Source organism: Petaurus breviceps, unplaced genomic scaffold (genome assembly GCF_028583685.1).
Source record: "Petaurus breviceps papuanus isolate PSGF00001 unplaced genomic scaffold, PetGlider_PUasm1.0 90925, whole genome shotgun sequence".
Taxonomy (NCBI): domain Eukaryota; kingdom Metazoa; phylum Chordata; class Mammalia; order Diprotodontia; family Petauridae; genus Petaurus; species Petaurus breviceps.
The window spans coordinates 24,584,265-24,611,617 of NW_027187380.1; the positions used below are offsets into that span (position 1 = coordinate 24,584,265).

Below are 27,353 nucleotides of genomic sequence, written 5' to 3' on the forward strand. Positions count from 1 at the left end.
GAAGGAAGGAAGGAAGGAAGGAAGGAAGGAAGGAAGGAAGGAAGGAAAAAGAAAGAAAGAGAAAGAAAGAAAGAAAAATAAAGAAAGAACTCCATCACAATCACATGCCACAGCTGTTCAGCCATTTTCCAATTGATGAGTGTCCCCTTGATTTTTAATTCTTTGCTATCACAGAAAGATCTTCTATAAATAGTTTTGTATATATTGGTTCTTTTCTTTTTTCTTTGATTTCTTTGAGGTACAGACCTTGTAGTGGTATTGCTGAGTCAAAGGGTATATAGTTTTATAGCTCTATAGTTTAATATTATTCTGCGTAGTGGTTGGACCAGTTCAGAATTCCACCATTTTGTTAGCATATCTATTTTCTCCTTCATTCCCTCCAGAATTTGTCATTTCTGATAGGTGTGAGGTGATACCTCAGAGTTATTTTAATTTGCATTTCTCTGATATAGAACATCTTTTCATATGAATATAGATAGCTTTGACGGTTTTTTTAATTGCCTTTTCATATCCTTTGACCATTTATCAATTGGGAAATGGCTGATTTTTATAAATTTGACTCAGTTGCCTATATATTTGAGAAATGAAGTCTTTATCATAGAAACTTGCTGTAAAATTTTTTTATATTACTTAATTTTCTATGGTGAGGTAGGTTTTTTGATGAAAATGATGAGTTCTGTTTCAGATATATTAAATTTGTGATACCTTTGAAATATCTAGGTGCAGATGTTTACTGGGAAGTAGAACTTTGGATTTACAGATCTGGGAGGAATCTCCAGAGGTGATAATTGAATCCATAGGAATAGATGAAATCTCTAGTATTTAGAAGAGAAGAGGGCCCCAAATGATGGAGTATGCAAAAACAACGGGACAGGGATGATGACTCAGCAAAGGAGAAAGTGAAGAGACAGAAAGAGAATCAGACTTCTTTCAAATCTTAGTTAAGTCCCATCTTCTGTAAGAAGCCTTTCCCAGTGCCCTGTCATCTTACTGCCATCCTAACGATAGTATTTCCAGTTTATCCTATTTGATAGGATAAACTTGATAAATCTTATTTTTATGTCATTGTTTGTGTATTTTCTTCTTTGTTGGACTGTGAGCTCTGTGAGAGGACAGGGACTATATATTGCCCTTCTTTGTATCCGTGGTACTTAGCATAGTGCTGGGCACGATAGGTACTCAATAAATTCCAGTTGCCTGATTAGTTGAACAATGTCATAAAAACTGTCTATGGAATCAGATACTGTAGAGAAGTCAAGGAAGGAAGGAAGGAAGGAAGGAAGGAAGGAAGGAAGGAAGGAAGGAAGGAAGGAAGGAAGGAAGGAAAAGAATGGAAATTATATTTCACTTTGCACTCAGAGTTCATTAATTATCTCTCTGGTAGTGGATACCATTTTTTCATCATGAGAGTGGCCAAGTATTTCACAGTTGATCATCATTACAACATTGTGCACAATTGTGGGGAGCCCTGCTGTCTCGCAGCAGGACTGAGAAAGTGTGGGAGCCCTGCCATCCCCAAGCAGGGCTGAGAAAGAATCACATACCCAGAGGTTGCTAGTGGGTGCATAAAAAGAGGCGGGACTCCTGGAATGGTGAAAGTAGAGAGCCAATGTTTATTCTTCCAGGCACAAGCTTTATAGAGCCATAATCCTTGTCCCTAATTGTTTTCCCCTGAGGACATTGCACACTTCTCTGTTCCCAGGCGGATAAATGCCAGGCTTATCTTGAGGACCTAATTCTTACACCTGTGTGTTTGATCCAGGCCCATCAGCAGGCCAAACACCTGAGAGGGTGTAATGAGAGTGTAAATTTTGGAGATCTTCCCTGCCCCTAAGCTAACGTGCACCTGGAGCCTGGGGTGGGAGGCTTGTTTTTCAGTAGATACTTTTTGATTGGCCAGTGGGTCCAAAAGGTTGTTACATTCTCTGAGCCAGGAGAAGGCTATATAAGCCCTGATGTGTAGCTTTGTTTTGGGACTCACTTTGAGAAGTGTTCTGTGCTTTGATCTGAATTCTGGGAAGCCGTTGTTGAGAGTCCCCTGGCTTTGAAAAACCCAGATGTGGAAACCCAGATGTTGACTGGGTATGGATGTAATGGTTGGACAGTTTGGAAACTGTCTATTTGATCTGTTTCTGTCTTGATAATTCTGTCTGTATGTTCTGAAGTTCGGGGTGCTGATCTTTTTCCCCTGAACTAGGTAAATGATATACGTCTGACTGATTAAAGTAAGCTTGTTAACCCATTTTGAGTTGCTTTCCTTTATCAAAGCAGATCCAAGAACCTGTGGTAGCAGCAAACCCTGAGGACACGCTTGGGGTGCTTGCTGCTACAGAGGGCTTGTTCAGCCATCAGGGTCAGAGTCCCACTGGCCTGTGGTCCTCTACACACAATGATCTTCTGGTTCTTCTTACTTTACTTTGTATCTGTTTATCTAGTTTTTCCTATGTTTTCTGTGAAACCACACCCCTCATCATTTCTTATCTGGCTACCAATATCACTCAATTTTAATAGCTCTCTCCAAAGTTATCAATGATCTCTCAGATTTCATTGTTTTATCTTAGCCCTCTTCTTTCTCAATCCCTTTGTAGCAGGTAACATTCTTGATCACCCTATATTATCTCCTCTCTGGATTTGTGATCTCTCCCCTTTCTACTCTAACCTGTTAGACCAGTCCTTTTCAGGCCCCAAGGTTGGTGGACCATCAATTGTGATTCACACTAACAGTATTTCCCCTAAGGCTCTGTCCTGGTCCTTAATCTCTTTATTTACTCTCCCATTTAGTGACCTTATAAAGTTCAATTGGCTCAATTATTATCTCTTCAGATGATTCCCAGACCTGAGTATCAGGCCAAGTCCCTCTCCTGAGTTCCAGTCTTACCCCAGAATGACAAAAAGGCATAATAGATAGAGCAGTGAACCTGAAGTCTGGAAGACCTGGGTTCAAATCCTGGCTCAGACACCAGCTGCTGATGTGAGCCTGCCCAAATCCCTTAGTCTGGGAGCCTAAGCTTCTTCATCTATAAAAGGAGGCTGGACATTGACATTTAAATCAGTTCTAAATCTATGATTTGGGATCTCTTCTCCACCCTGCCCCCTCAAACCATGCTTCTGTGGAGGGCACCATCATCCTTACCTATTTTGGAACTCATTACTCTCCCTTACCCCCTATAGCCAATCAACTGCCAAATCTATCCTTTCTATCTCCACTACATCTCACTTCTGTCCCCTCCCCCTTTCTCTATCCATATAGCTGCCACTTTAGTTCAGGTCCTTATCATATTACTTGGACTACTATCCTACTATTTGGTCTTCCTGCCTGAAATCTCTCCCACTCCAATCCATCTTCCAAATTGATATTCCTAAAGTACAGATTTTATAATACACATACCCCCTGAATAAACTCTAGTAGTTTCCTATCATCTCTATGATCAAAGAGAAATTCCTGTTAGTCATTTACAATGGATCCCTTCCTATTCTTCTTGTCTGTGCTCTAGTCATATTGCCTCCTTACTATTGGTTCATAGAAGACACCATAGCTCCTATCTGCACTAGCTAATCCCCAGGACTAGAAGGTGCTCCCAGTGTTACTTCTGCCTCTTAGAACTCCTAGTTCCTTCTAGACTTAGATCAAGCACCACATTCTATAGGAAGTGTTTCCTAAGCCCCAACCTGATAGTGCCCCCTTCTCAAAACTAGGGTTCCATCCATTTCTTATATACACACACACACACAACAATATATATATATATATGTTGTGTGTGTGTGTGTTTAAAACTTTAAACTCCACTAAGACTTTTAGGACACTTTCTAGGTATGTCTTGTCTCCCTCATTAGAATATAATTCAGGACAAGGAATATTTCACTTTTTTCTTCATATCGTCAAGCTTTAGTTGAGCATCTGTTTTTTATTCTGCATGAAGCGTCTAATTAAAATTATTTGGTCAACAGAAAGGAGGGAGAGAGACAGAGAGAGACAGAGACAGACAGAGGCACAGAGAGAGAGACAGAGGCAGAGAGAGAAGCAGAGAGAGAGAGGGATGGGGGGAGAGAGAGAGACAGAGAGAGAGAGAGAGAGAGAGAGAGAGAGAGAGAGAGAGAGAATATGAATATAAATACGATATTATTTGAATGTCATCCTGTTACCCAAAACAAAAAAAAAAAATTAGCTCCTTTCAAGTCTTCTACCCTATATTCTCCTAAAATGGAGAAGATTATTCTGACTAGTGTACCTCTTATGATCATCTTCTTCTTCCCCAGGAGAGGGGGTTAAATCTCCAAATAAATAAATGAAGGCATTTATTAAGTGCTTGCTACTTGCCAGGAACTGCCCCAAGCACTGGGAGCTTACATTACAATAAGAGAACACATACACACACAGTAAGTGGTAGCCAGAGAAGGGAGTGTCTAGGGTAAGAGAGACAAAAAATTGATTCATGGGTCATTTATGTGATACCCCCTTTCCAGGAATAATGGGAGTATAGTCAAATTGACTATACTGAGGGGATAGAGTAGATAGCAAGATGCTCAGTGTGGATAATGGCTAGATGGGATACAAAATATGGTCTGCTCTGTTAGGCAAAATTCTTCCTTTTTCTACTTTCTCTATGAGGAATTTGTGTGTCTCTCTGTGTCAGTATCTGTGTATCTGTGTCTGTGACAAAGTTTTGTCAAGATTGGATCACAATCTTCATTCCTACATGAGCTAAATCCAGGTCAGTATTTCCAAATTTGTCATATAATCACTGCCATATACCTAATAATACAAAAACTGTGTAATACACTTCATGAAAACTGCTACCATAAAATCTAATAGAGTTAACATAATTGGAAGATAGACATAGTCAGCACTTGCCTACATAGCAGCTTTGAGAGGTCCTGAGAAAGCTTATCTCATCCAAAAATTTCCCCCTTTACTTCCTACAGAAGTGCCACTGCTGTCAGTAAGTCAACATACCTCTAAGCATCCCCTTTTAAACCTCTAAAGAGAAGCAACATATTATATCCTTATTAATTATTAAATGTATTAGCTTATCAGTTTAATCATTTAGGCAACAGCAAATTAATAGGTATAAAATACACAACAGGTAGGTTCTGATACGGGGGAAAGTAGAGTGATAGGTCTGAGGCAGACTCCCTGAGAAAGGTAGTCCACCAAATTACACCATATTACCAGACTTTAGACAGTGAGACTCAGCACTAAGACTTCAGGGGAGGATGTGTGGGAGGGAAAAGTGAAGGTATAAGAAAGAAAAATTAATATCACAAGACAGAAAAGGGATGTGAAAAGGAAAAAAACATCAATTATAAACAAGCCACCTCACAATTTTGTCTAACTACTACTACTACTACTACTACTACTACTACTACTACTACTACTAATATTGGATCAAATACTCAAGTTATACTTCCTATTAGGTATTTTAGAAATATCTCAATCCTACCTCTTTTTCATGCATTAGAAAGAGTAGTTGTTCATCTCGGAGACTGCTGGCTTTCCCCAGATTTGGTTTGGCAGTCATCTGCTGAAAAAGAAAGATTAGTTTAGTAAACTTAAAAAAAATTTTAAGGCCTCATATATACTTAAGCAATATATTTATGAATATTTGCATTCTACTGTTTTTAATTTGTAATTGAACAAGATGAGATCTTCATTGGTAGATGTAAAAATGCTTGAATAATGTCAACAAGACAAACAAGAATTATCTGAATCATGTTTAACTGATTAACAGGAGAATTCATTTTCATTAGACAGACTAAAACCACTTATTAACATATACTTTTTAACAAAAATATTTGTCTCTGAAGAAAAACCAAGACATTCAACACCTACCAAAGACATTGGAATGGGCTTCTCTCGTAGATACCTTGGATTTTCTATCTGAAATCAGAAAATTAAAGTTAGATTTTATTATGTATGAAGTTTTAAATAATCATTTCTTAGAATGCAAAAATGAATTGTGAAATGAAAATACCATTTATGTTCTTTAATATTTAAACTTCTTACATGATAAGTCTGTAACACTCAAAAAAGTTAATAAGCAGAAGAACAAAATGTCCAGAATATCAAGGGAATTAATGAAAAGAAATGCTAGGGAAAGTGGTCTAGCCATACCATATCTTAAATTGTATTATAAAGCAGGAATAATCAAAACCACTTAGTATTGGCTACAAAATAGAAGTGTAAATCAATGGAATAGGTTAGGTACACATGACACAGTAGTTAATGATTATAACAATATACTGTTTGATAAACCAAAAGACCATAGCCTTCTGAAATAAGAACTCAATATTTGACAAAAACTGCTGGGAAAACTGGAAAACAGTATGGCAGAAACTGGGCATAGACCAACATCTGATACCATATACCAAAATTAAGTCCAAATGAGCACACAATTTAGGTATAAAGGCTGATACTTTAAACAAATTAGAGGAGCAAGAAATAGTTTATCTGTCAGATTTATGGAGACTGGAGGAATTCATGACCAAACAATAGAGAATATTATGAAATGCAAAATGGATAATTTTGATTACATTAATTGAAAAGGTTTTGCACAAGGCCAATGCAACCAAGATTAGGAGGGAAGCAGAAAATTGGGAAAGAATTTTCACAACCAGTGTCTCTGATAAAGGTCTCATTTCTAAAATATATAGAGAACTGAGTCAAATTCACAAGAATAGATATCATTCCCCAACTGATAAATGATCAAAGAATATTAAGAGGCAGTTTTCAGGGGAAGAAACTAAAGCTATGTATACTCACATGAAAAAATGCTCTAAATCATTATTAACAAGAGAGATGCAAAGCAAAACAACTCTGAGGTACCATATCACACTTATCAGATTGGTAAATATGACAAAACAGGAAAATGATAAATGTTGGGGAGGATGTGGGAAAGTCCAAACACTAATTCATTGTTGGTGGAGCTGTGAGATGATCCAACCATTCTGGAGAGAAATTTGGAACCATGCCCAAAGGGCTATAAAATTGAGCATACCCTTTGACCCAGCAATATAGCTTCTAGGACTGTATCCCAAAGAGATCATAAAAATGGGAAAAGGACCCATGTCTACAAAAATATTTATAGCAGTTCTTTTTGTGGTGGCCAAGAACTGGAAATTGAAGGGATGCCCATCAATTGGGGAATGGCTAAACAAGCTGTGGTACATGAATGTAATGGAATACTATTGTGCTATAAGAAATGATGAACAAGGAGACTTCAGAAAATCCTAGAAAGACTTATATGAACTGATACTGAGTGAAGTGAGTAGAACTAAGAGAACATTGTTCACAGAAACAGCCACAGTGAGCAATGACTGATTTTGATAGACTTAATCCTTCTAAGAAATGCAAGAACCTAAAACAATTCCAAAGGACTCGTGATGGTAAATGCCATCCACATCCAGGGAAAGAACTATGAAGTCAGAATGCAGAGTGAAGTAGACTATTTCCCTTTTTGTTTTGTTTTGGTTTTTCTTTCTCATGGCCTTTCCCATTTGTTATAATTCTTCTATGCAACATGACTATTGTCAAAATTTGTTTAATAGGAATATATGTATAGAGACATATCACATTGCATGTTGTCTTGGGGAAAAGGGGGGAGGGATGAGGAGAAAATTTAAAACTTAAGGAAGTAAATGTTGAAAACCAAAAATAAATTAATTAATAATTTTTTTAAGTTAATAAGGAAAACATGAAATATAGTGAAGTTTAAGACTGAATGAATACTCAAATGAACTGAATCTTTTGATGCTTCAGTTTCTCTTTCTAAAGAATATAAATACTATTTATTATAGAATCCACAGGTATGACTTATGGTAAATTAGGTAACACCACCCCAAAAATTTAATTCTTCATAGGAAATGAATAACACTAAATAGATTCAAATGGTTATTTCAAGATTCTCTGCAATTCAAGACATCAAGATGTCTTTAAAAATAACAAGAATCTTAAAAATAAAAAATTAATAATATTCATTTTCTTCTATTCACATGACCAGGAAAGTCCCTTTGTAAATTGGTTACTTTCATTTCTGCTAAATCATTAGTTTCTATTTTTTAAAACTGTGTACGTGATAAGTAAAATTGTGGAGAACATACCCCCAAAAGTTCATTTATTTGTAAATTATGTACATGCACTCCTGTAACCAATCTACAATGAACATTTTATGATGTACATATGAAAAAGACCAAAGTTAAACAAATTAGATAAAAATTAAACAATATTTTAAGTATTTTATTTCCTTTTATTTACTAATAGCATAAAGCTTTTTTGTTCTTACTAAAGATATTTGTGTTATAATGTCCTAGCGAGAACTATGTTATCAAATATGTTTGTGATTTTTAAAATGCAACTTTAACATTGTGATAAAGCAATTCAAAGTTCTGTTTTCTAACCCTTATTTCAATACTTGCTTTTAATGATTATCACAGTTTAAAAAAAAAAAAAGCCCTTTCCAAAAATTATCTAGCATAGACTCATTCTGTGTCAAATTATTCTGGTCCACTTGTCCATTACATTGGTAATATGGGAGACTATAATGACAATGGGAATTTGAAGATCTTCCCTGCCCCTTAATAAGCCTAATGGAATTTGAAGATCTTTCCTGATTTAAGGATCTTCCCTGCCCCCTAATAGGCTGAATATGATCACCTGGAGCCTGTGGTGGGGGTTGTTTGCTGAAGGGTAGAGCAGAGCCCATAGGAAGCTGGGCGTCAGAGCAGCTGGGAGAGAGCAGATGTACCCAGAGAGATAGCTAGGCTTGTGTTTGCCCCCTGTTGTGACAGCTAGGTTTGTGAGTGTTGGTTTGTGGGAAGGCTAAAGGACGGTGTGGCTCCATGCTGTATTATGGTGTATTAACTTCATTGGTACTATGATGGAATCAGCTTTCTGGTTTTAGGATTCAGTTTTCTGGTGTCTGAAAAAATGTTTTGCTTCCATTTTCTATATGGAGTCTGTTATATTTTGTAATTAAGTACTATGCTGGCAAATTTACAGTCACCATCGGTGCTGTAAATATTGTGTAAAAGGAGAGGAAGTGAAGGCAGTGAGACTAGACAGCTTTTTAAAGGAGTTTTGCTAAGAAAGGGAAGAGAGATATAGAATGATAACTTATAGGGATGGTAGAGCCTAGTGAAGGACTTTTTGGGCTTTTCTTTTAAGGATTCAGAAGACTTGAACATCTATGAAGGCTATAGGGAAGGTACCAGTAGGTTGGGAAAAGTTGAAGATTTGATAACAAGAGGATAATTGAGATCAAAGAAGACAGGAGGGGACAGGATCAAGCCACATGTCAATGTATTGGTCTTGGCAATAAGAGCTACCTCTGTCAGAGACTGGGAGAAAGGAAGAGAGTGGAAGATAATGTCAAGGAGTTTTTAGATGAGGGAAATAGGAGAAGAATATCTAATTCATGCTTCATGGCCTAAATTTTTTCATTAAGATAAAAGCTAAACTCTTCAGCTGGAAGAGTTTGTGGGTAGTGAATTAAGGAGGGAAGAAAAGAAAGAACTTACAAGGGGAGTGGGATAGAATATTGGTTATGGAGGAATAAAAGCACCACCTTGTTTCAGTGATTTGAAGCTTATTAAAAGGAATTTATAGAATAACCATTAAACATGACTGTGACACTTTCAAGCCAGTTCAGCAGCCTGAAGTTAAGAGCAGAGGACTATATCAAGAAAGTTGAGGTTTGGCAAGAGATGATTTGAGATAGAGTGATCAACAATATCAAAAACCAACTAATGAACCTATATTCCTGGATACTCTCTCGTGTGTGTGTGTGTGTGTGTGTGTGTGTGTGTGTGTGTGTGTGTGTGTGTGTGTGTGTGTGTGTGTGTGTGTGTGTGTGTGAAGGAGAGAGAGAAACAGAAACAGAGAGAACTCTTTTCTGGTTTTTATTCCTGTTTGATATAGCAGTATTCTTTTCTGGCTCATTATTCACAATATGACCCCTAACTGTGGGTGATCCCCAAGGTTCTTCCTTATACTCTCTTCTCTTTTCCTTCAACCTTCTTCTGGTAACTTCATCAGCTTCCATGAATTTAACTATCATCTTTATAAAAATCTATAAAACCAGCCCCAATCTATCCTCTGAGTTTCAGTCCTAAATCACCAAATTCCCAAAAACATCTCAAACTCAATTAACTACAAAATTGAACTCAGTATTTTTTCATTCCTCCTAGACACCCAGGCTCAAAACTTAGGTGTCATCCTCAACTCTTTACTCACTCTCACTCGCATCCCTTATCCAATCTGCACCCAAGACCTATTAATTTTAACTTTGTAACATCTCTCTAATGTGCCCCCTTCTCTTCTCTGACACTGCCACCACCATGGTGCAAAGTCTTATAACCTCACACTCAAACTATTCCAATAGCCTTTTGGTTGGTCTCCCTGGCATAAATTTTCCCCTACTCTAGTCTATTCTATTTAAGCTGTCAAAGTGATCTTATATAACAGGTCTGAGCATGTCACCTCCCCTACTCAATGAACTCCAGTGTCTCCCTATCACCTCTGAGATCAAACACAAAATCTTGCTTGATATTTAAGCCTTTCACAGCCTGCCTTTCTCAACTCTCCCCTATCTTTTCAGCCTTCTTAAACCTTACACCCTCCCTCCTCTCCATATATTTTGTGATGCAGTGTCACTGGTCTTCTTGCTGTTCTTTGAACAAGACACACTATCTCCCACTTCAGGCATTTTTACTGGCTCTCTCAGTTGTTCTCCCTCCTTGTTTCTGCTTCCTGGTTTCCTTCAAGTCCCAGCTAAAATCTCACCTTCTAGAGAAAATCTTTTCAAATCTCCCTTAACTCTAGCGCCTTTCCTCTGTTGATTATTCCAGATTATTCCAGTGCTTGATTATGCTTAGTTATTTGTACATTGTCTCCCAACAACCTGTGAGCTCCCAAAGAGCAACGATGGAATTTTACTTTCTTTGTATCCCTAGCACGTAGCATAGCACCTGTTACATAGCAGGCACTTAATAAATGCTTACTAACTAGTATATAAGTAGTCATGGATTTTCAAGTCAAGAAATTAAGGCCTTTCACCATCCTCGATGTCCTTTGCTAGATACTCTCCAGCTTATATATGTTTTTCTTTTGATACTAGAACTGAGAAAAGTACAGAGGAACTATCAACCCCCATATTTATGGAAATTCTGCCCCTCAATGCTTTTTTGGCTACTATGTCACAGTGATAACTCATATTGAACTTGCAGTCTATTAAAAACTGCCAGAAGTTTTTTGGAACAGAATTACTGATTTCTCATCATGCCTCCATTATATAATACTTGTGAAGTTTATTTTTTTGTACCCAAGTGAAAAATTAACATTTATTTCTCTTGAAGGATATCTTATTATATTCTGCCCAATACTCTAGCCTGTCTTTTGTTTTAGTTTTTTTGGAGGGCATTTAGGGTTAAGTGACTTGCCCAAAGTCACACGCCTAGTGTTTCAAGTATCTGAGGCCAGATTTGAACTCCAAGTCCGGTGCTCTATTCACTGTGCCACCTAGCCGCCCCTAATACTCTAGCCTGTCAAGTTCATTTTGGATCCTGACATTGTCATCTACTGTGTGACTTATCCCTCTGATATGAGGTCAAGGCCTTTATCTAAAGACAGGGCTCAGCAGAGTTTTTCTCCCTATTTCCCACAAGCTATATTGCTTTTGGCCTCCACACACATACCCTGCTTTTCAGGGCAGAGATTATTTTGTTTTTACTTGTATTTGTATCTCCAGTGCTTAGTACAGTGCCTAGTACATAGTAGGTGGTAATAAATGTTTATTATCTATTGACTAACTCAGGACCAGCTATATATTTATTAAACATACCATTTCTTTCTTCATGAAAATCATAATAAAAAAATGTGAAAATCACAAAGTCAAACACAGATTGCCCTGGAGGCATCCTGCCATGCCGACATGAAATAAGTAACAATGACTCTAAGGTCAATCATCTAACCAAAACTGAACCCATCTAAATGTATTAATATATAATCTATATCTCTCCATATATACCACAAGAAGAGTTTAATATACTACTTCAAAAATTTTTGTGAGAATCTATATAAACTATATCCACAACATTTCATTCCTTCAACTAGCTAAGTAATCTAATCAAAAAAAAAAAAGAAATGTGGTTAGCATAGTATGACTTGTTCCCCATGAAGTAATACCATCTCTCTGAAATCACTGATTCTCTTTCTAGAGGTTTGCAAGTCATTCTAGAATTTCACAGGCAAAGTCACTTTTTGGAAAACAAGGATAAGATTTTTCTGATCTTTTAAAAATGAATGACAGTGGATCAGCAATCACACTGGTTCTTTTGGGATTTGAGGATGTAGTTCTTCGAGACTTGAATTCATCAAGATCAACAAGGTCATAGACAATTTCTCAGATAAAGGTCTCATATATCAAATATATAAAGAACTTTGTCAGATTTATAAGGATATCCATTATTCCCCAATTGAAAAATGGTCAAAGGATATGAACAGGAAGTTTTTTCAATGAAGATATCAAATCTATATGTAATCACACAAAAAAATGCTCTAAATCATTATTTTCTTCCATAAACCTCATTTTTTTCTTTTCTTATTTTAAACTTAAATATAAGATGAGAAAAGAAAAAGGAATTTCCATGTACATCAAGAAGTTATTAGCTATTCTGATTTTAGCAGAGGGAGAGTTCCAACAGAGTTCTGGAAAAGTGGAAATCTCTTTACTTTATCCATTCCTACTCTATTATGCCTCTAGGTCATCCATACTTGTGACCAATTTCCAAAATTTCTCATCTTTTTCCTCCTTTAGGCTAGTTGGTCTCTGATATATTCCAATGTTTCTGCCTCTTTTTGATCTTCATCCAAATACTCTCTATCACATTCTCACATGTATATTCCTTCTTAATATAATCCTAGACTATACCCATTTTTATCTATCCTGTTACTTCTGAAAAAAATATACCTTTCCAGAGCCATGGTCCAGTCATGGGTTTCATCATCTAAGATCTCAGTAACACTTGGAAAGTCAAAATTGCTTCCTTGGAGTAGAACCTTGTAATGGGAATGGGAATTAAGAACTTCCCTACACCTTAATAGGCCTACAAGGAATTTGAAGACCTTCCCTACTTTGAAACTCTGCCCCCTAATAAGCTGAATGTAATCACATGGAGCCCCTGATGGGAGGAGTTTGCTGAAGGGTGGAGCAGAGCCAACAGAAAACTTCCCTTCCTTAAAGATAAACTCTGCCCCCCTAATAGGCTGGATGTAGCCACATGGAGCCTATGGTGGGAGGAGTTTGCTGAAAGGTAGAGCACAGCCACAGGAAGCTGGGAGTCAGAGCTAGAGAGAGGGTGAGAGAGCAAGGAGCTCAGACAAGGAGATAGAGAGGTTTGTGAGTAAATATTGATCTTATATTGGTTTGTGGGAAGTCTAAAGGATGTTGTGGCTCTCTGTGTTGTTATGGTTTATTAGCTTCTTTACTACTTTGATGAAATCAGCTTACTGGTTTTCGGATTCAGTTTTCTGGTGTCTAAATAAATGCTTCAATTCTGTCCTCTATCTGGAGAGTTTGTTATATTTTGCAATGGAGCACTATATGGGATTATTTATAGTCAGGATTGGTGCTGTAAATATTGCACTGGCACTACAAACCTCTAGTTCTTTTTGTTGTCTAAACTTTTGGCTGTTAACTGCTTTCATGGATTTGGTCTCTTATGAATGTCTGGATGTCTCAGTTACTATTCTTCCTTCTTTGTGGTAACTATACATAGTATCTAAGTTGAGGAAAGGTGGGGCAGGGAAGAAAGGTAATAATACAGATGCAATCTGCTGTCTCCCCTTTTGATTAGATTTGTACTTTTTAAATACATTCTCATCAATCTTTCTTAAATGTACTCCATTTTTTAAAAGGAACCACATTCTCAGACACCACTTTGTTAGCTATGTGTTCACATCCCAAATTAATATTTCTCTTCTTCATCCCTTTCCTTCAATGGAAAAGGGTGAGGAAAACATTCAACTCTGGCCTTATAGTTTTCATTTTCTTAACCAAGATATCATAATAGTTGGCAATATTTTTAGGTTCCTTCTGAAAGTAGCATTTGTGCTCATACAAATAAACAGAAGTGATTAACTTATTAATTTGATGCCTTGGGATAGGCTATGTTATGCCTTTGACACATGACCTGAAAAGAAATATACTTTCAAAACTGTTATGAGATCTACAAAACACAATCACTAACCCAAAGCAAGAAATCAGCAACTACTGTTGCTGCTGCTATTCTTTTCTTCTTCCTCTGACCATTACAGGATGATCTCTTTGTTGATAGCTTCTTTGTAACTTCACTGTTGCATCTTTGGAGGATAAGATATGTCTTCATCATCAGAGTACCCAGCTCTCTCTTCTTCAGGAAAAGCCTCAAATCTATTTTTAATCTCAAAATTTACAGGTGTCATTATTGCTTCTAATTCCCTTTTAGGTTGCACTCTTCCATTTTCCATTGTCCTAAAAAGGGTGTCTCCCTTCATCAATCTTTGATACCTTTGTTTCTCATTGAAGCCTCACATCTCTTCCTTAAAGGTATGCTTTCATTTTCCCTCAATACCTGGGAAGTAGAAAGGTTTTCCTATACTTATATTTGGCAACTATCTTATCTTTATCCTTTTAAGTTTACTTTTTTTGGTAAACTTGTAGAGGCAGTTAGGTGGTATAGTGAAAGAGTGTAGGGCTCAGTTTCAAGATGTGAATTCAAAGTCTGCCTCAGCCACTCTCTAGTTGGTGACCCTAAGAAACTCCCTTCAACTTTCTGTGCCTCAATTTCCCATCTGTAAAATGAATATAATAACAGCACCTACCTTACAGGGTTGTTATAGGGATCAAATGAGTTAATATACATAAAATGCTTTTACAAACCTTAAAATGCTATATAAATGCTAGTTGTTTTCTCCCTTATCCTTAATCTTCTTTAATGTTTCTAAATTGTCTTTGATACAGCTTTTCTTTGAAAAAAGGAAATGGAAAGTAAGGCAGCATCCAGGCCTGGAGATTGTTGTCCTTCAAATTTTGCCAAATTTCTCTTACTTAAATTTTATTCTAGCTTATTTCAAAATTCTAAACCCTTCTACATGACCTATATGATTTCCTTTTCTTATTTAGTTCAAATCTTCTCTTCTCCCACTCCAGCTCCTCCTACCTTCCTCCAGAAAAACTGGAAGTAGAAACCACACAAAATTATAACAATGCAATTGAAAATAACTATAACATAACAATTAAAATTGAATGTAGTAAAATTATAAAGACCAAACTTAACCACCAAAAAGAGGCATGTGAAGGTACCTCTCCTGTACTTCTTTACCTATGTGGAAATCTATAGAAGGAGAACACAATTTATAACATTATGCTTTTCTGACTTATTAGTTAATTATCTTGAATTATCTTCCTCTTTAAAAGTTCTTTATTATAAGGGATAATTATGATGGGAAAGGAAAAGAGCTACATTAGGAAATGTAAGTGATATAAAAACAAAAGATAGTATTTTTATTAAGCACTAGGAACTGGAGTAACTAGCAATAATAAAAAGCATGTTAGTAATAAAGATTTTTTTTGAATCACCATAGAATCTTATAGACAAAAAGAAAAGGTAGGATGTATAAAATAATACCTTAAGGGGATAGCATGACAAAGTTAAAAAAAAATTGAGGTACGTATGTCTGTAGGCAGTGGGAAAAGTCAATAGATGAGAGAGAGAAATTTGTCAATGGAGAATACTATTTGAAAAAATGAATGTGGTGGTGAGGGTGGGGGTTGGAGGTAGGAATGAAATCAAAGATAAAAGAAGAAAGTGAGTTCTGTGATAACTAGGCAAAGGATCTACTCTTGTACAGAAAACAAAAGAGAAAGGAAAAGACTGACTTAATAGTAATGGAAATTTGAAGATCTTCTCTGCTTCTTAATAGGTCAAATGCAATCACATGGATCCTGTGGTGGGAGGAGTTTGCTGAATGGGTAGAGCAGGAAGGGTAGAGCAGAACCCAGAGGAAGCTGGGAGTCATAGCAGTAACTGTAGTGGGAGCCAGAGGACACGGACAAGGAGACAACCAGGCTTCTGAATGTTTGTGGGAAGGCTTTGGGATGGTGTTGATCTCTGTAGTGTTTTTGTGTATAGATTTCTTTGTTGTTATGATGAATTTGGTTTTATGGTGTTGGGATTTGGCTTTCTGGTGTCTGAATAAATGTTTTGCTTCTGTTTTCTATATGATGAGTCTGTTATATTTTGTGATTCAGAACTATGCTGGCATATTCATAGTCGCCATTGGTGCTATGAATATTGCCTTGGAGCTACAACCAGTAAAAATGTATGACTATTATACACAGATTTTTCTCTGGTCATTTTCCTAATCTCCAAAATGAGAGGGTTTGACTAGATGACCTCTAAATCCCTTTACCCTCTTAACTAAGAATTCTTAAGCTGTTATCTATAAAAAGGTTTGTTTCATATTTTGATAATTGTATTTCAGTATAACTGGCTTGCTCTATAATCCTACATTTTTTATGCATTTAAATATATTATTCTGGTAAGTACATAGATTTGAACTTGAGTTCTATAACAATATAATATGAACAAAGAGTTCTATAAGACAAAAAAGGCTAAGAACCTCTGATATAAATGATATCATCCAGTTTATCTACTGAGAGGCAGAGGGGTGGAGATCATATTGGGGCTCAAAGATAGAGGAAAAGGTTAACAGAAATTGGAGTTACACAGTCCAAAAAATAGGTGAATTCTCCTTTTACAGATGAAAAAACAAAGGCCCAGCAAGTTAAGTGACTTGCCTATGAATCACATACTTATTAAGTGGTGGAAGTAAGATCAGAATTACAGTTTGCTATCTGTACTATTCTTTCTATATCAGTTTTTCCTAATCTTTATGAACATAAAAAAAATTTCATGGACTCTCATTTGATAGCGGTTCCACTATTAGCATCCATCTATTGATTAAGAAAATTCATGATTACCAAAAAAAATGACTAGGAATCCCAGAAACACCTGGCCGTATAACCTTGAGCAAGTTACTTAACCCCAATTGCTTAGGGGCAGCCAGGTGGATCAGCTAGTAAGAGCACCGGCTCCAGTGTTGGGATGACCTGGAGATCGAATCCCTGGCTCAGACACTCAGCACCACACCCAGAAATAACTGGCTGTGTAACCTTGAGCAAGTTACTTAACCCAGATTGCTCAAAAAAAAAAAAAAATGACTAGGAATACAATAACACTTTTAAGAGAATTTATACATTATTAATCATAATAGAGACAATATCATGCTAATTGCACTAAGGTCCTGAATGCTGCAGAACCTCCTAAAGTGAAATTAGTAATCAAATAAAAGAGCTCTAAATGATTATCCACATAGGAAAGACCAAGTAGATAAAAAAAACGCCTGTTTTCCAGACTCACATACCTGTGCAGCTGGAGGAGGTTACAACCTACTGAGCTGATTTTTCAGCTTGCATATGTTGGGCAGAAATTTCAAATGAATCCAGATTTTAATGAAAGGAGGACAGAGGATTAGATTGGCTTTGGAAAATTACACAGGTCATTTAATGACACTAAAACAAAGACCCATCTTTTTAGTATTTATATTCTTCTGCTACACTATATATGACTCCAAGGCACAGACTATCTGAGCCTACAAACAATAGTTAAGAATTTCCCAGAAGGTAAGGAAGAGCCATACAGTGAACATGAGGATTTCTCAATGTATGTTACAAAGAATAAGTGTTTCAGGAAAAATTAGAGACCTTTCCAATTAGATTAAGAATAAAGCAAGGAAGTTCATTATCATAGGAGAGAATATTGATAAATCATTTAGTATAGTGCATGCCAAATAGTGGGCACTTAAAAATGTTTGTTCCCTCCATTCCCCCCCTCCCCATTCCTCACCTATTATCACCAGTAATACTTAACATAGTGCTAGAAATGCTACATACAGCAATAAGACAAGAAAAAGAAACCAGAGGATAAAGAAAGGAAAAATACAGATGATAATATGATCTATTTAAATAATCCTAAAATTAATTAAAATTAAACAATAACTTCAGCTAAATAGTAGGATATAAAATAAAAACACAGAAAGAAAGCTTTTTCTGCATGTTACAAACAAAATCCAGAATTAAGAGAAATAAAAATTCTACTACATTCAAAATAACTATAGAATGTATAAAATATTTGTGAATGAACTACAAAACATACTTTACTGAAGGAGAAAACTAAAACAATAAGAGAAAAATATTAAGTGCTCATGGTTAGAGCAATGCCAATATAATAAAAATGAGAACAAAATTTCTAATACTGAACTTTGTGGCACTGACAGATGATTGAACATTTTACTTTATATTAATATTAAATAATAATTTTAATAAATATTAACAAATATTTATTGTGTGCCAAACACTGTGCCAAGGACTGAGGATGCAAATGCAAAAAAACAAATTAGTACATTCTCTCAACATTGTAATAGGAAAAACAAAGAGGAACTGGAAAAGGAAGGGAAATTGCAATGTTGCTGGGAAAGTAGTGGAGAAGTCCAAAAACTTAGCAAGGAGTGAAGTGAACATGGCAGAGACACCTCATGAAATGGCAATACTGAGCAGAGACTCAAAAGTCAGAATAAGGGGCCCCCAGGAAAGGCATACCAATCAAACTACCCAAGGATTAACTTACAGTTAGGAAAAAACAATGAAATTCATCTTAAAGAACAAAAAGTCAAGAATCTCAGGGGAAATTTTAAAAATGGTTTAAAGAGAGAGAAAGAGACGGAGAGAGAGCCTAGAAGTACTAAATCTTAATCCATACTACAAAGCAATAATCATCAAAATTATTTTGGTACAGGGGGAGAGCCAAGATGGCAGATGAGAGGCAACCACCCAGTTGAAGTCTCCCAACATTCTCCCTCTTGACAAACTTAAAGCAACATTCCAAGTCAAACTTTGGAGGAGAACAAACAACAAAAAATCAGGGTAAGAAATTTTTCTAACCGAAAAAAATTAAAGAGGTCAGCAGGATAAGACTATGACACTATGGTAGAAGCCTGTCCAGGTTTCACCGCATGCAGTTTCTGGAACGTTTAGCCCAGAGACAGTAATGGGTCAGAAAACTAGTCAAAAAGAGATAACAGGAGGGGCAGAGTCAAGATGGCGGAGTAGAAACAAGACCTCCGAGTGGCTACAGCTCCAACCACCTCCAATTCATGTAAAAGGGGACTCTGAACAAACTTTGGAGCTACAAAACCCACAAAACGACACAAAGAAGCTAACCTCCCACTGAGGACAGCCTGGCAGACAGGCAGGAATCAGCCAGCACAGCACTCTGGGAGCCAATGCCAGCCCCACACTGAGGTTTTAGACCCAGAGCTGGCCTGATGAACCACCAGCTGGAGGGACTTTAGATCACCAGCAGCTGTGGCAGTTTCCAGAATTATCAACACATAGATGCTAAGGACAAAGTGAGAGGTCAGTGCAGTGTGGACTTTGGGGTCCAGCAGTGTGGACTTTGGGGTCCAGTAGTTGGGAGTGCATTGGCCTCTTCCGCTGGGGTGAGAAGCCGCTAAGGAGCCCCAGCCCTGCAGGTGCCCCCACATGGCAGCTTCAGCTCCTGGCCTACAGAGTGTAGGGGGACCAAGCACCTAGTCTGAGGAGTATTCACTCTGGCTTTAACCTGCTTGGATCTGGATTGCAGTCTAGGGTGGAGTTCCTGGGATGTGTGACCAGCTTTCCAGAGAGTGTGGAGGCTTCAGAGAGGGCACCCATCTAATACCTCTGGCAGCTGAGAAAACCCCAGCACTTGGGAAGAAAGCTCCCCTGTCTGGTGGCAAAGTCCTACTGTGGCAAAAAGCCCAGGGGTCAAGTGACTGAGTGGCTACATGACCGGGCAAAGGAAGCAAAGCAAACAGAAGAATCCAACATTGAACTCCTATGTTGGGGACAAAAAGGATCAAAGCATGGAACAGGAGGAAGACAGTGAAGTCAGAAGTCTTGCACCAGAAGCTTCCAAGATAAATACCAGCTGGTTACAGGCCATAGAAGACCTTAAGAAGCAAATAAGAGAAGTGGAGGAAAAATTGGGAAGAGAAATGAGAACGATACAAGAAAATTATGAAATGAGAGTCAACAGCCTGACTGAAGAAAGTAACACCTTAAAATATAGACTAACTAAAATAGCATAACAGGCTTAAAAAGGCAATGAGGAGAAGAATGCCTTAAAAAGCTGAATTTGCAAGATGGAAAAACAATCTCAAAAGCTGACTGAAGAGAATCATTCCTTCAGAATTAGAATGGAGCAAATGGAAGCTAGTGACTTTATGAGAAATCCAGATACTGTTAAACACATCCAAACAAATGAAAGAATAGAAGGCAATGTGAAATATCTAATGGGAAAAACCACCGACCTGGGAAAATAGATCCAGGAGAGAGAATTTAAAAATTATTGGACTGCCTGAAAGCTATGGTCAAAGAAAGAACCTAGAAATCATCCTCCAAGAAATTCTCAAGGAAAATTTCCCTGATGTTTTAGAACCAGAGGGCAAAACAGAGGTTGAAAGAATCCACTGATCACCTCCTGAAAAAGGTCCCAAAAAGAAAACTCCTAGGAATATTATAGCCAGGTTCTGGAATTCCCAGATCAAGGAGAAAATATTACAAGCAGCCAGGAAGAAACAATTTGAATATTGTGGAAACACAATGAGGATAACCCAGGATCTAGCAGCTTCTACACTGAGGGATCGAAGGGCTTGGAATATGATATTCCAGAGGACAAAGGAGCTGGGATTAAAACCACGAATCACCTACCCAGCAAAACTGAGTATTATGTTTCAGGGGAAAATATGGTCATTCACTGGAATAGAGGACTTTCAATTATTCTTGATGAAAATACCAGAGTTGAATAGAAAATTTGACATTCATATACGAGAAGCAAGAGAAGTTTGAGAAGGTAAACAGGGAAAAGAAATCATAAGGAACTTATCAAAGTTGAACTATTTATATTCCTACATGGAAAAATGATAATTGCAACTGATGAAACTCTTTTCAGTATGAAAATAGTTGAAGGAGGGTATATGAATACATATGTGAATGTGTGTATATATGTTTACAGTTATACATAGACAGAGGGCACAGGACTAATTTAATAAGAAGGGATGATACTTAAAAGGTGAAATTAAGAGGTGACAGAGGAATATAATGAGAGGATATGGGAAGAGATAGAATGGGGTAAACTATCTCATATAGAATAGGCAAGGGAAAATGGTTACAGTGGAAGGGAAGAACAGGAAGGCAAAAGGGAATGGGTCAAACTTATTCTCATTGAATTTGGCTCAGGGAGGGAATGACATACACACTAAATAGGGTATCTCACCCTACAGGAGAGTAGGGGGGAAGGGGATGAGAGGGGAGATGATGGAAGAGGGGGAGGGAAGTTAGAAGCACCCACTTTTGAAAAGGGACAAGATCAAAGTAGAGAATAGTACAAGTGGGAGGTGGGATAGGAGGGAGGGAAATATAGTCAGTCTTTTACAATATATCTAATATGGTATTGTTTTGCATAGCTACACATGTACAACCTATACTGAATTGCTTATCTTCCCAGTAAGGGTGGGTGACAAGGAAGGAAGGGAGTGAATCTGGAATTCAAAGTTTTAAAATCAAATGTTTAAAAATATATAAATACTATTATTAATACTATTTTACATGTAATTGGGAAATAAGATATACAGGTACTTGGGAATAGAGATCTACCATGTCCTACTGAAAAAGTCAAAGGGGGTATGGGAAAAAATATGGGCGAAAGCAGATTGGAGGAGGGGATATCCTGTGGGACTGCTATTTTGGGGCAGTGGGTAGGGGAAAAAGGGGGGAAAAAATTGTAACTCAAAATCTGGTGAAAATGAATGATGTAAACCAGAAGTTAATAAAGTGTTTTAAAAAAGAGAGAGAGATTAAAGGAGAGCCTTTTCTAACACTGGGTACAGATGTAACTGATTAGCAACTCTATTGCTCATACACAGTTGTGGGTCACAGTTCCAGGGTGTTGAGGTATACTGGTGGTCTCTCACAAGTGCACAGGAGCCCTGGTCACAGTTCTAAGGCAAAGAAATTACTAGTACTTGCAGAGTTCCCAGGTGAAATACTTCAAGCAACCAGAAAGAAACAATTCAAATATCATGAAGCCACAGACAGGATCACTCAAGATTTCACAGTTACCACATTAAAGGAGTGGAAAGCTTAGAAGAAAATATTCCAAAAAGATATGCAGCTAGGATTATGACCAAGAATCACCTACCAAGCAAAAATGAGCACAATATTTCAGGGAGAAAAATGAACATTCAATGAAACAGAGAACTTTCAAGCATTCCTGATGAAAAGACCAGAGAAAATTTGAAGGTTTGAGAAAGATGGATGCATCAGGAGATGGGGGAAGGAAGGAAAAAGTAGAATGAGGGCAATTTTCTCATATAAAAGGGTTGCATGAGGAAGAGCTTTCATAATAGAGTGGCAAATGGAGGATGGGTGATAATGGGCAATACTTAAACCTCCCTCTCATCAGAACTAGTTCAAAGGGGGAAGAATATATATACACACTCTATTGTGTATAGAAATGTAACTTACCCAATAGGGAAACAGGAAAGAAAGGGGATAAAAGGAAGGATGATATAAGCAATAGCAGATTAAGGGAGGCAATGTTTAGGAGCAAAATAGACTTTTTAGGAGGGAAAGGATTAAAAAAAGAGAAGAAGAAACAGAAGAAAATAGGATGGAGGGAGAGACACAGTTAATAATCATAACTGTGAATGTCAATGGGATAAACTCACCGATAAAACTGAAGTAGATAGCAGACTACATTAGAAACCAGAATCCAGTACAGTGTTGTTTACAAGACACACTTGAAAAGGAAAGACACTAGACCATATAAAATGACTACACAGTATAAAAAAAAATGAGAGTATAGCTGCCCATACAAACATAGGAAATATATAACTATAAACACAAACACCTTTTATACAATGTTAGATTTAAATTACTGAAGTAATATTTATCATATATGTGTAAGTAAAAATGAAAATTTTACCCAACTAAGCTATTTATGTTATGCATCCCAATTAAATTACTAAAAAATTATCTTGCTGAGTCAGAAAAAATAATAACATAGTTCATTTGGAAGAGCAGAGAGTCAGGAACTTCAAGGAAATCAGGAGAAAAAGATGTGAAGGAACTAAATTCAGTAGTATCAGACCTTAAGCCATATTATAAGGTGAAAGCAGAATTGAAGTATAAAATGGATTATTTTGATTATTTTAAATTAAAATTTTTCTTTATATATAAAACCTATGTTGCCAAGAATGAAGAGAATGCAGAAAATTGGGAAAACGCTGTTATAGACAATCTCCTAGACAGAATATGATTGGGTCAGAATATTGTTGTAGTATAGGAAATGATGAGCTAGTGGTCTCAGAAAAATATAGAAAGATTTCTACATATGAAGGAAGATAATAACCAACTTCAGAAAAACAGATGACAAGTAGAAATAAATATAATAGGGTCTTAGGTATATGCATTTAAGAGTATATACGTGTATGTTTGTGGATATCTATGTATGTGTATGTATATGTGTGTGTATACATATATATCTGCACTTAAATGTAGGCTTCTTGGGTGGTGTAATGGTAATGGGAATTTGAAGATCTCCCCCACCCCATAATAAGCCTAAGGGAATTTGAAGATCTTCCATGCCCACTAATAGGCCAAATGTAATCACATGGAGCCTGTAGTGGAAGGAGTTTGATGAAGGGTGGAGCAGAGCCCACAGGAAGCTGAGAGTCAGAACAATTAGAACTGGAGGGAGGAGAGGATATATACCCAATGAGACAGCTAGGCTTGTGAGTGCTGGTTTGTGAGGCTAAAAATGGTGTGGCTCCATGCTGTGTTATGGTATATTAACTTCTTTGGTGCCGTGATGGATTCAGTTTTCTAGTTTGAGGATTTGGTTTTCTGATGTATGAATCAATGTTTGGCTTCTTTCTTCTATGTGGAGAGTCTGTTATATTTTGTGATTGAGAACTATGCTAGCATATTCTTAGTCACCATCACTGCTGTGAATACTGTGTTGGCACTACAGTTGGCTTCGTATTATGTTAGTGCTACAGGCACAGGGGTGGAAGAAGAAAAGTTAAAAGTATATAGCAGAGGACAAAAGAAAACATACAAGGAAGCAAAGAAAAGAATATGAAATTGAAAATAATATGAAGTATTCATTATATAGGTTTTCTTGAAATTGAAATTTATTGCTTTCTATTAACTCATCTCATGTTCTGCTTTGTACATAGTAATTTTTTTTCCTTTTTTATTTTGTATTTGTTTAAATTAAATTTAAAACTGTAAAAAACAGAGAGAAAGATGCTCTCAGAGACAAAATAAAGGACAGAAACAGAATTTAATATGCTTCAGCTGAAGTAAAAAAAAATATAGGGGTAATAATTATGAGCCCTAACAAAGCAAAAATAAACAAGATAATCAGGGAAACTACATTATGCTAAAAGGGTAACATAGACAATGAAGTAATATAAAAAAAATTATGGTAAGTTTCTCTGGTAAAGGCCTTATTTCTCAACTATGTACTGGAAATGGAATGGAGTCAAATTCATACAAGAACCTTTCTATATAGAAGAGGCTAGATATGCAAGCCTCTTTTCTGTTCTTTGTATATTGAAACAGATAAATTATATATTTAGACATCGTATATTGAAATACTTACATGGTGCTTGTTAAGTTCAAAATAAAAAGGAAATTTAAATTAAAAAAACTAATTGGTACTGGTTAGAAAATAGGTCATTCAGAGGTGGGGCAAAGATGGCAGAGTAAAGGCAGGGACTCACCTAAGCTCTCCCCCAAACCCCTCCAAATACATTTTTTTTAAATTACTCTAAACAAATTTTAGAGCAGCAGAACACACAAAAAGACAGAATGAAACAAATGTCCAACCCAAGTCAACTTGGAGAGTCAGCAGGAAAAGTCTGCTGCTTCAGGGTGAGAGAAGAGCGCAAGCCAGTACAGGCCATGCCAGCGCAGACCAGTCTACTGCAAACCAAGAGCAGGCCTCAAGGTGACTCAATCACTGGCAGCAGTGGCAATTTCCAGACTTCTCAACCCACAGGCATTAAATACAAATTGGAAGGTGGACAGGAAAGGTCTGTCACACCTGAATGAGAGTGGAGCACAATCTAGCACAAGCCATACCACCAACATGAGCAAAACAGGAAGAGGCCTTGAGAATTACTGCAGCAGCAACAGCAGGGGCAGTGGCTGCTTCCAGAGCTCTCAGCCCACAAATAGTAACAGGGTTGAACAACCGATCAGAAGGAGATTACCGGGGTCTCTTTGCTAGCATTAAGGAAGGACTCTGCTGTTTTGCCCATACTCAGATCCAGGTTGTAGTCCTGGGTGGCAATCCCAGGGTGAGGAAGAGCACTAGCATAGCAGACTTTGTGGCAACAGTGTTACAACTGCAACTTGTTACAGTTCCAGGGCAGAAAAGAGTGCTTGTGGTCACTCACAGACCAGAGCACAGGTCAGGAGAGTAATAAACACCTCTCTTTAGATCACATCACATTTGAAAGAACTGAAAACTTACAACTCCCTAGAAGTATCTAGGAAAACAGCTGCACAAAAGCCCTGAACCTTGGGAGAGTATGCCCTCTGTCTTGGAAACATAGCCTTAGTTTAACAAAAAGTTAAAGTCAAGTAATAGGCTGGAAAAATGAGCAAACAGCAGAAAAAAAAAAATTTGACTATTGAAAGTTACTATGGTAACAAGGAAGATCAAAAGACAAACTCAGAAGAAGGAAAAAAAGTCAAAGTTTCCACATTCAAAGCCTCCAAGAAAAATATGAATTTGCATCAGGCCATGGAAGAACTCAAAGGATTTTGAAAATCAAGTAAGAGAGGTAGAGGAAAAATTTGGAAGAGAAATGAGAATGATGCAAGAAAACCATGAAAAATGAGTTAACAGATTGGGAAAGGCGACACAAAAAAAATGCTGAAGAGAATAACAGATAAATAAAAAACAGATTAATCCAAAAGGTAAAAGAGATACAAAAAGCAAATGAGGAGAAGAATGTCTCAAAAAGCTGAATTGGCCAAATAGAAAAGGAGGTCCAACAGCTCAGTAAAGAAAATAATTCCTTAAAAATTAGAATGGAGCAAATGGAAACTAATGACTACGAGAGAAGAAGAAACAACAAAACGAAACCAAAAGAAGGAAAAAATAGAAAAATGTGAAATAACTCATTGGAAAAACGATTGCCCTAGAAAATATATCTAGGAGAGATAATTTAAAAATTATTGGACTACCTGAAAGTCATGATCAAACAAAGAGCCTAGACATCATCTTTCAAGAAATTATCGGGGGGCGGAGACAAGATGGCGGAGTAGAAGCACGACCCTCCCGCGGCTCCGGCTTCCACCCTCCTCAATCCATGCAAAAAGGGGACTCTAAACAAATTTTGGAGCTGCAGAACCCACAAAATAACACAGAGAAGCTAACCTCCCGCTGAGAACAGCCCAGCAGGCCGGCAGGAATCGGCCAGCGCAACGCTCTGGGAGCGGAGCCCAGCACCACACCGAGGCTTTAGCCCCAGGACGGGCCTGACCAGCCACCAGCCAGAGGGACTCCAGATCAGCAGCAGCTGTGGCCGTTTCCAGATTTATCAATACATAGACAAGGTGAAAGGCCAGTGCAGTCTGGACTTTGGGACCCAGTAAGTGGGAGTGCGTTGCTTTTACCCCCGGGGCGAGAAACTTCTGAGACGCCAGCACAGCCTGCCAGTGCCACGTGGCAGCTTCAGCTCCTGGCCTGCAGAGTGTAGGGGGACCAAGCACCAGTCTGAGGGGTAATCACTCTTGCTTTAACTTGCTTGGATCTGGATTGCAGTCTAGGGTGGAGGTCCTGGGATGTGTGTCCAGCTTGCCAGAACATGTGGAGACCGCAGAGAGGGCACCCATCTAATACCTCTGGCAGCTGAGAAAACCCCAGCGTTTGGGACGAAAACTCCCGTCTGGTGGCACAGTCCTACTGTGGCAAAAAGCCCAAAAGTCAAATCATTGAGTGGCAAAATGAGCAGGCAAAGGAAACAAAGCAGACAGAAGATTCCAACATTACACTCCTATTTTGGGGATAAGAAGGAGCAAGGCATGGAACAGGAGGAAATCGGTGAAGTCATAACTCCTGCACCAAAAGCTTCAAAGGAAAATACAAGCTGGTTACAGGCCATAGAGGACCTTAAGAAGCAGATAAGAGAAGTGGAGGAA

The 27,353-nt window shown here is 37.5% G+C and overlaps 1 protein-coding gene across 11 annotated transcripts in view; it reads right to left on the reverse strand.

Moving 5' to 3' along the window:
• CEP112 (centrosomal protein 112) overlaps positions 1-27,353 on the reverse strand; it is a 555,671-nt gene that overhangs the window by 454,413 nt on the left and 73,905 nt on the right. For 8 of the 11 annotated variants that reach the window (XM_069076589.1, XM_069076592.1, XM_069076591.1 and 5 more), the window contains 2 exons: positions 5,831-5,878; positions 5,442-5,522 (listed from right to left, as the gene is read on the reverse strand). In XM_069076589.1, coding sequence (XP_068932690.1) covers positions 5,442-5,522; positions 5,831-5,878 — 129 coding nt within the window. Of the gene's footprint in view, positions 1-5,441; positions 5,523-5,830; positions 5,879-14,241; positions 14,354-27,353 lie in introns of all 11 variants that reach the window. The other 3 variants (XM_069076590.1, XM_069076587.1, XM_069076597.1) reach the window with 2 other exon arrangements.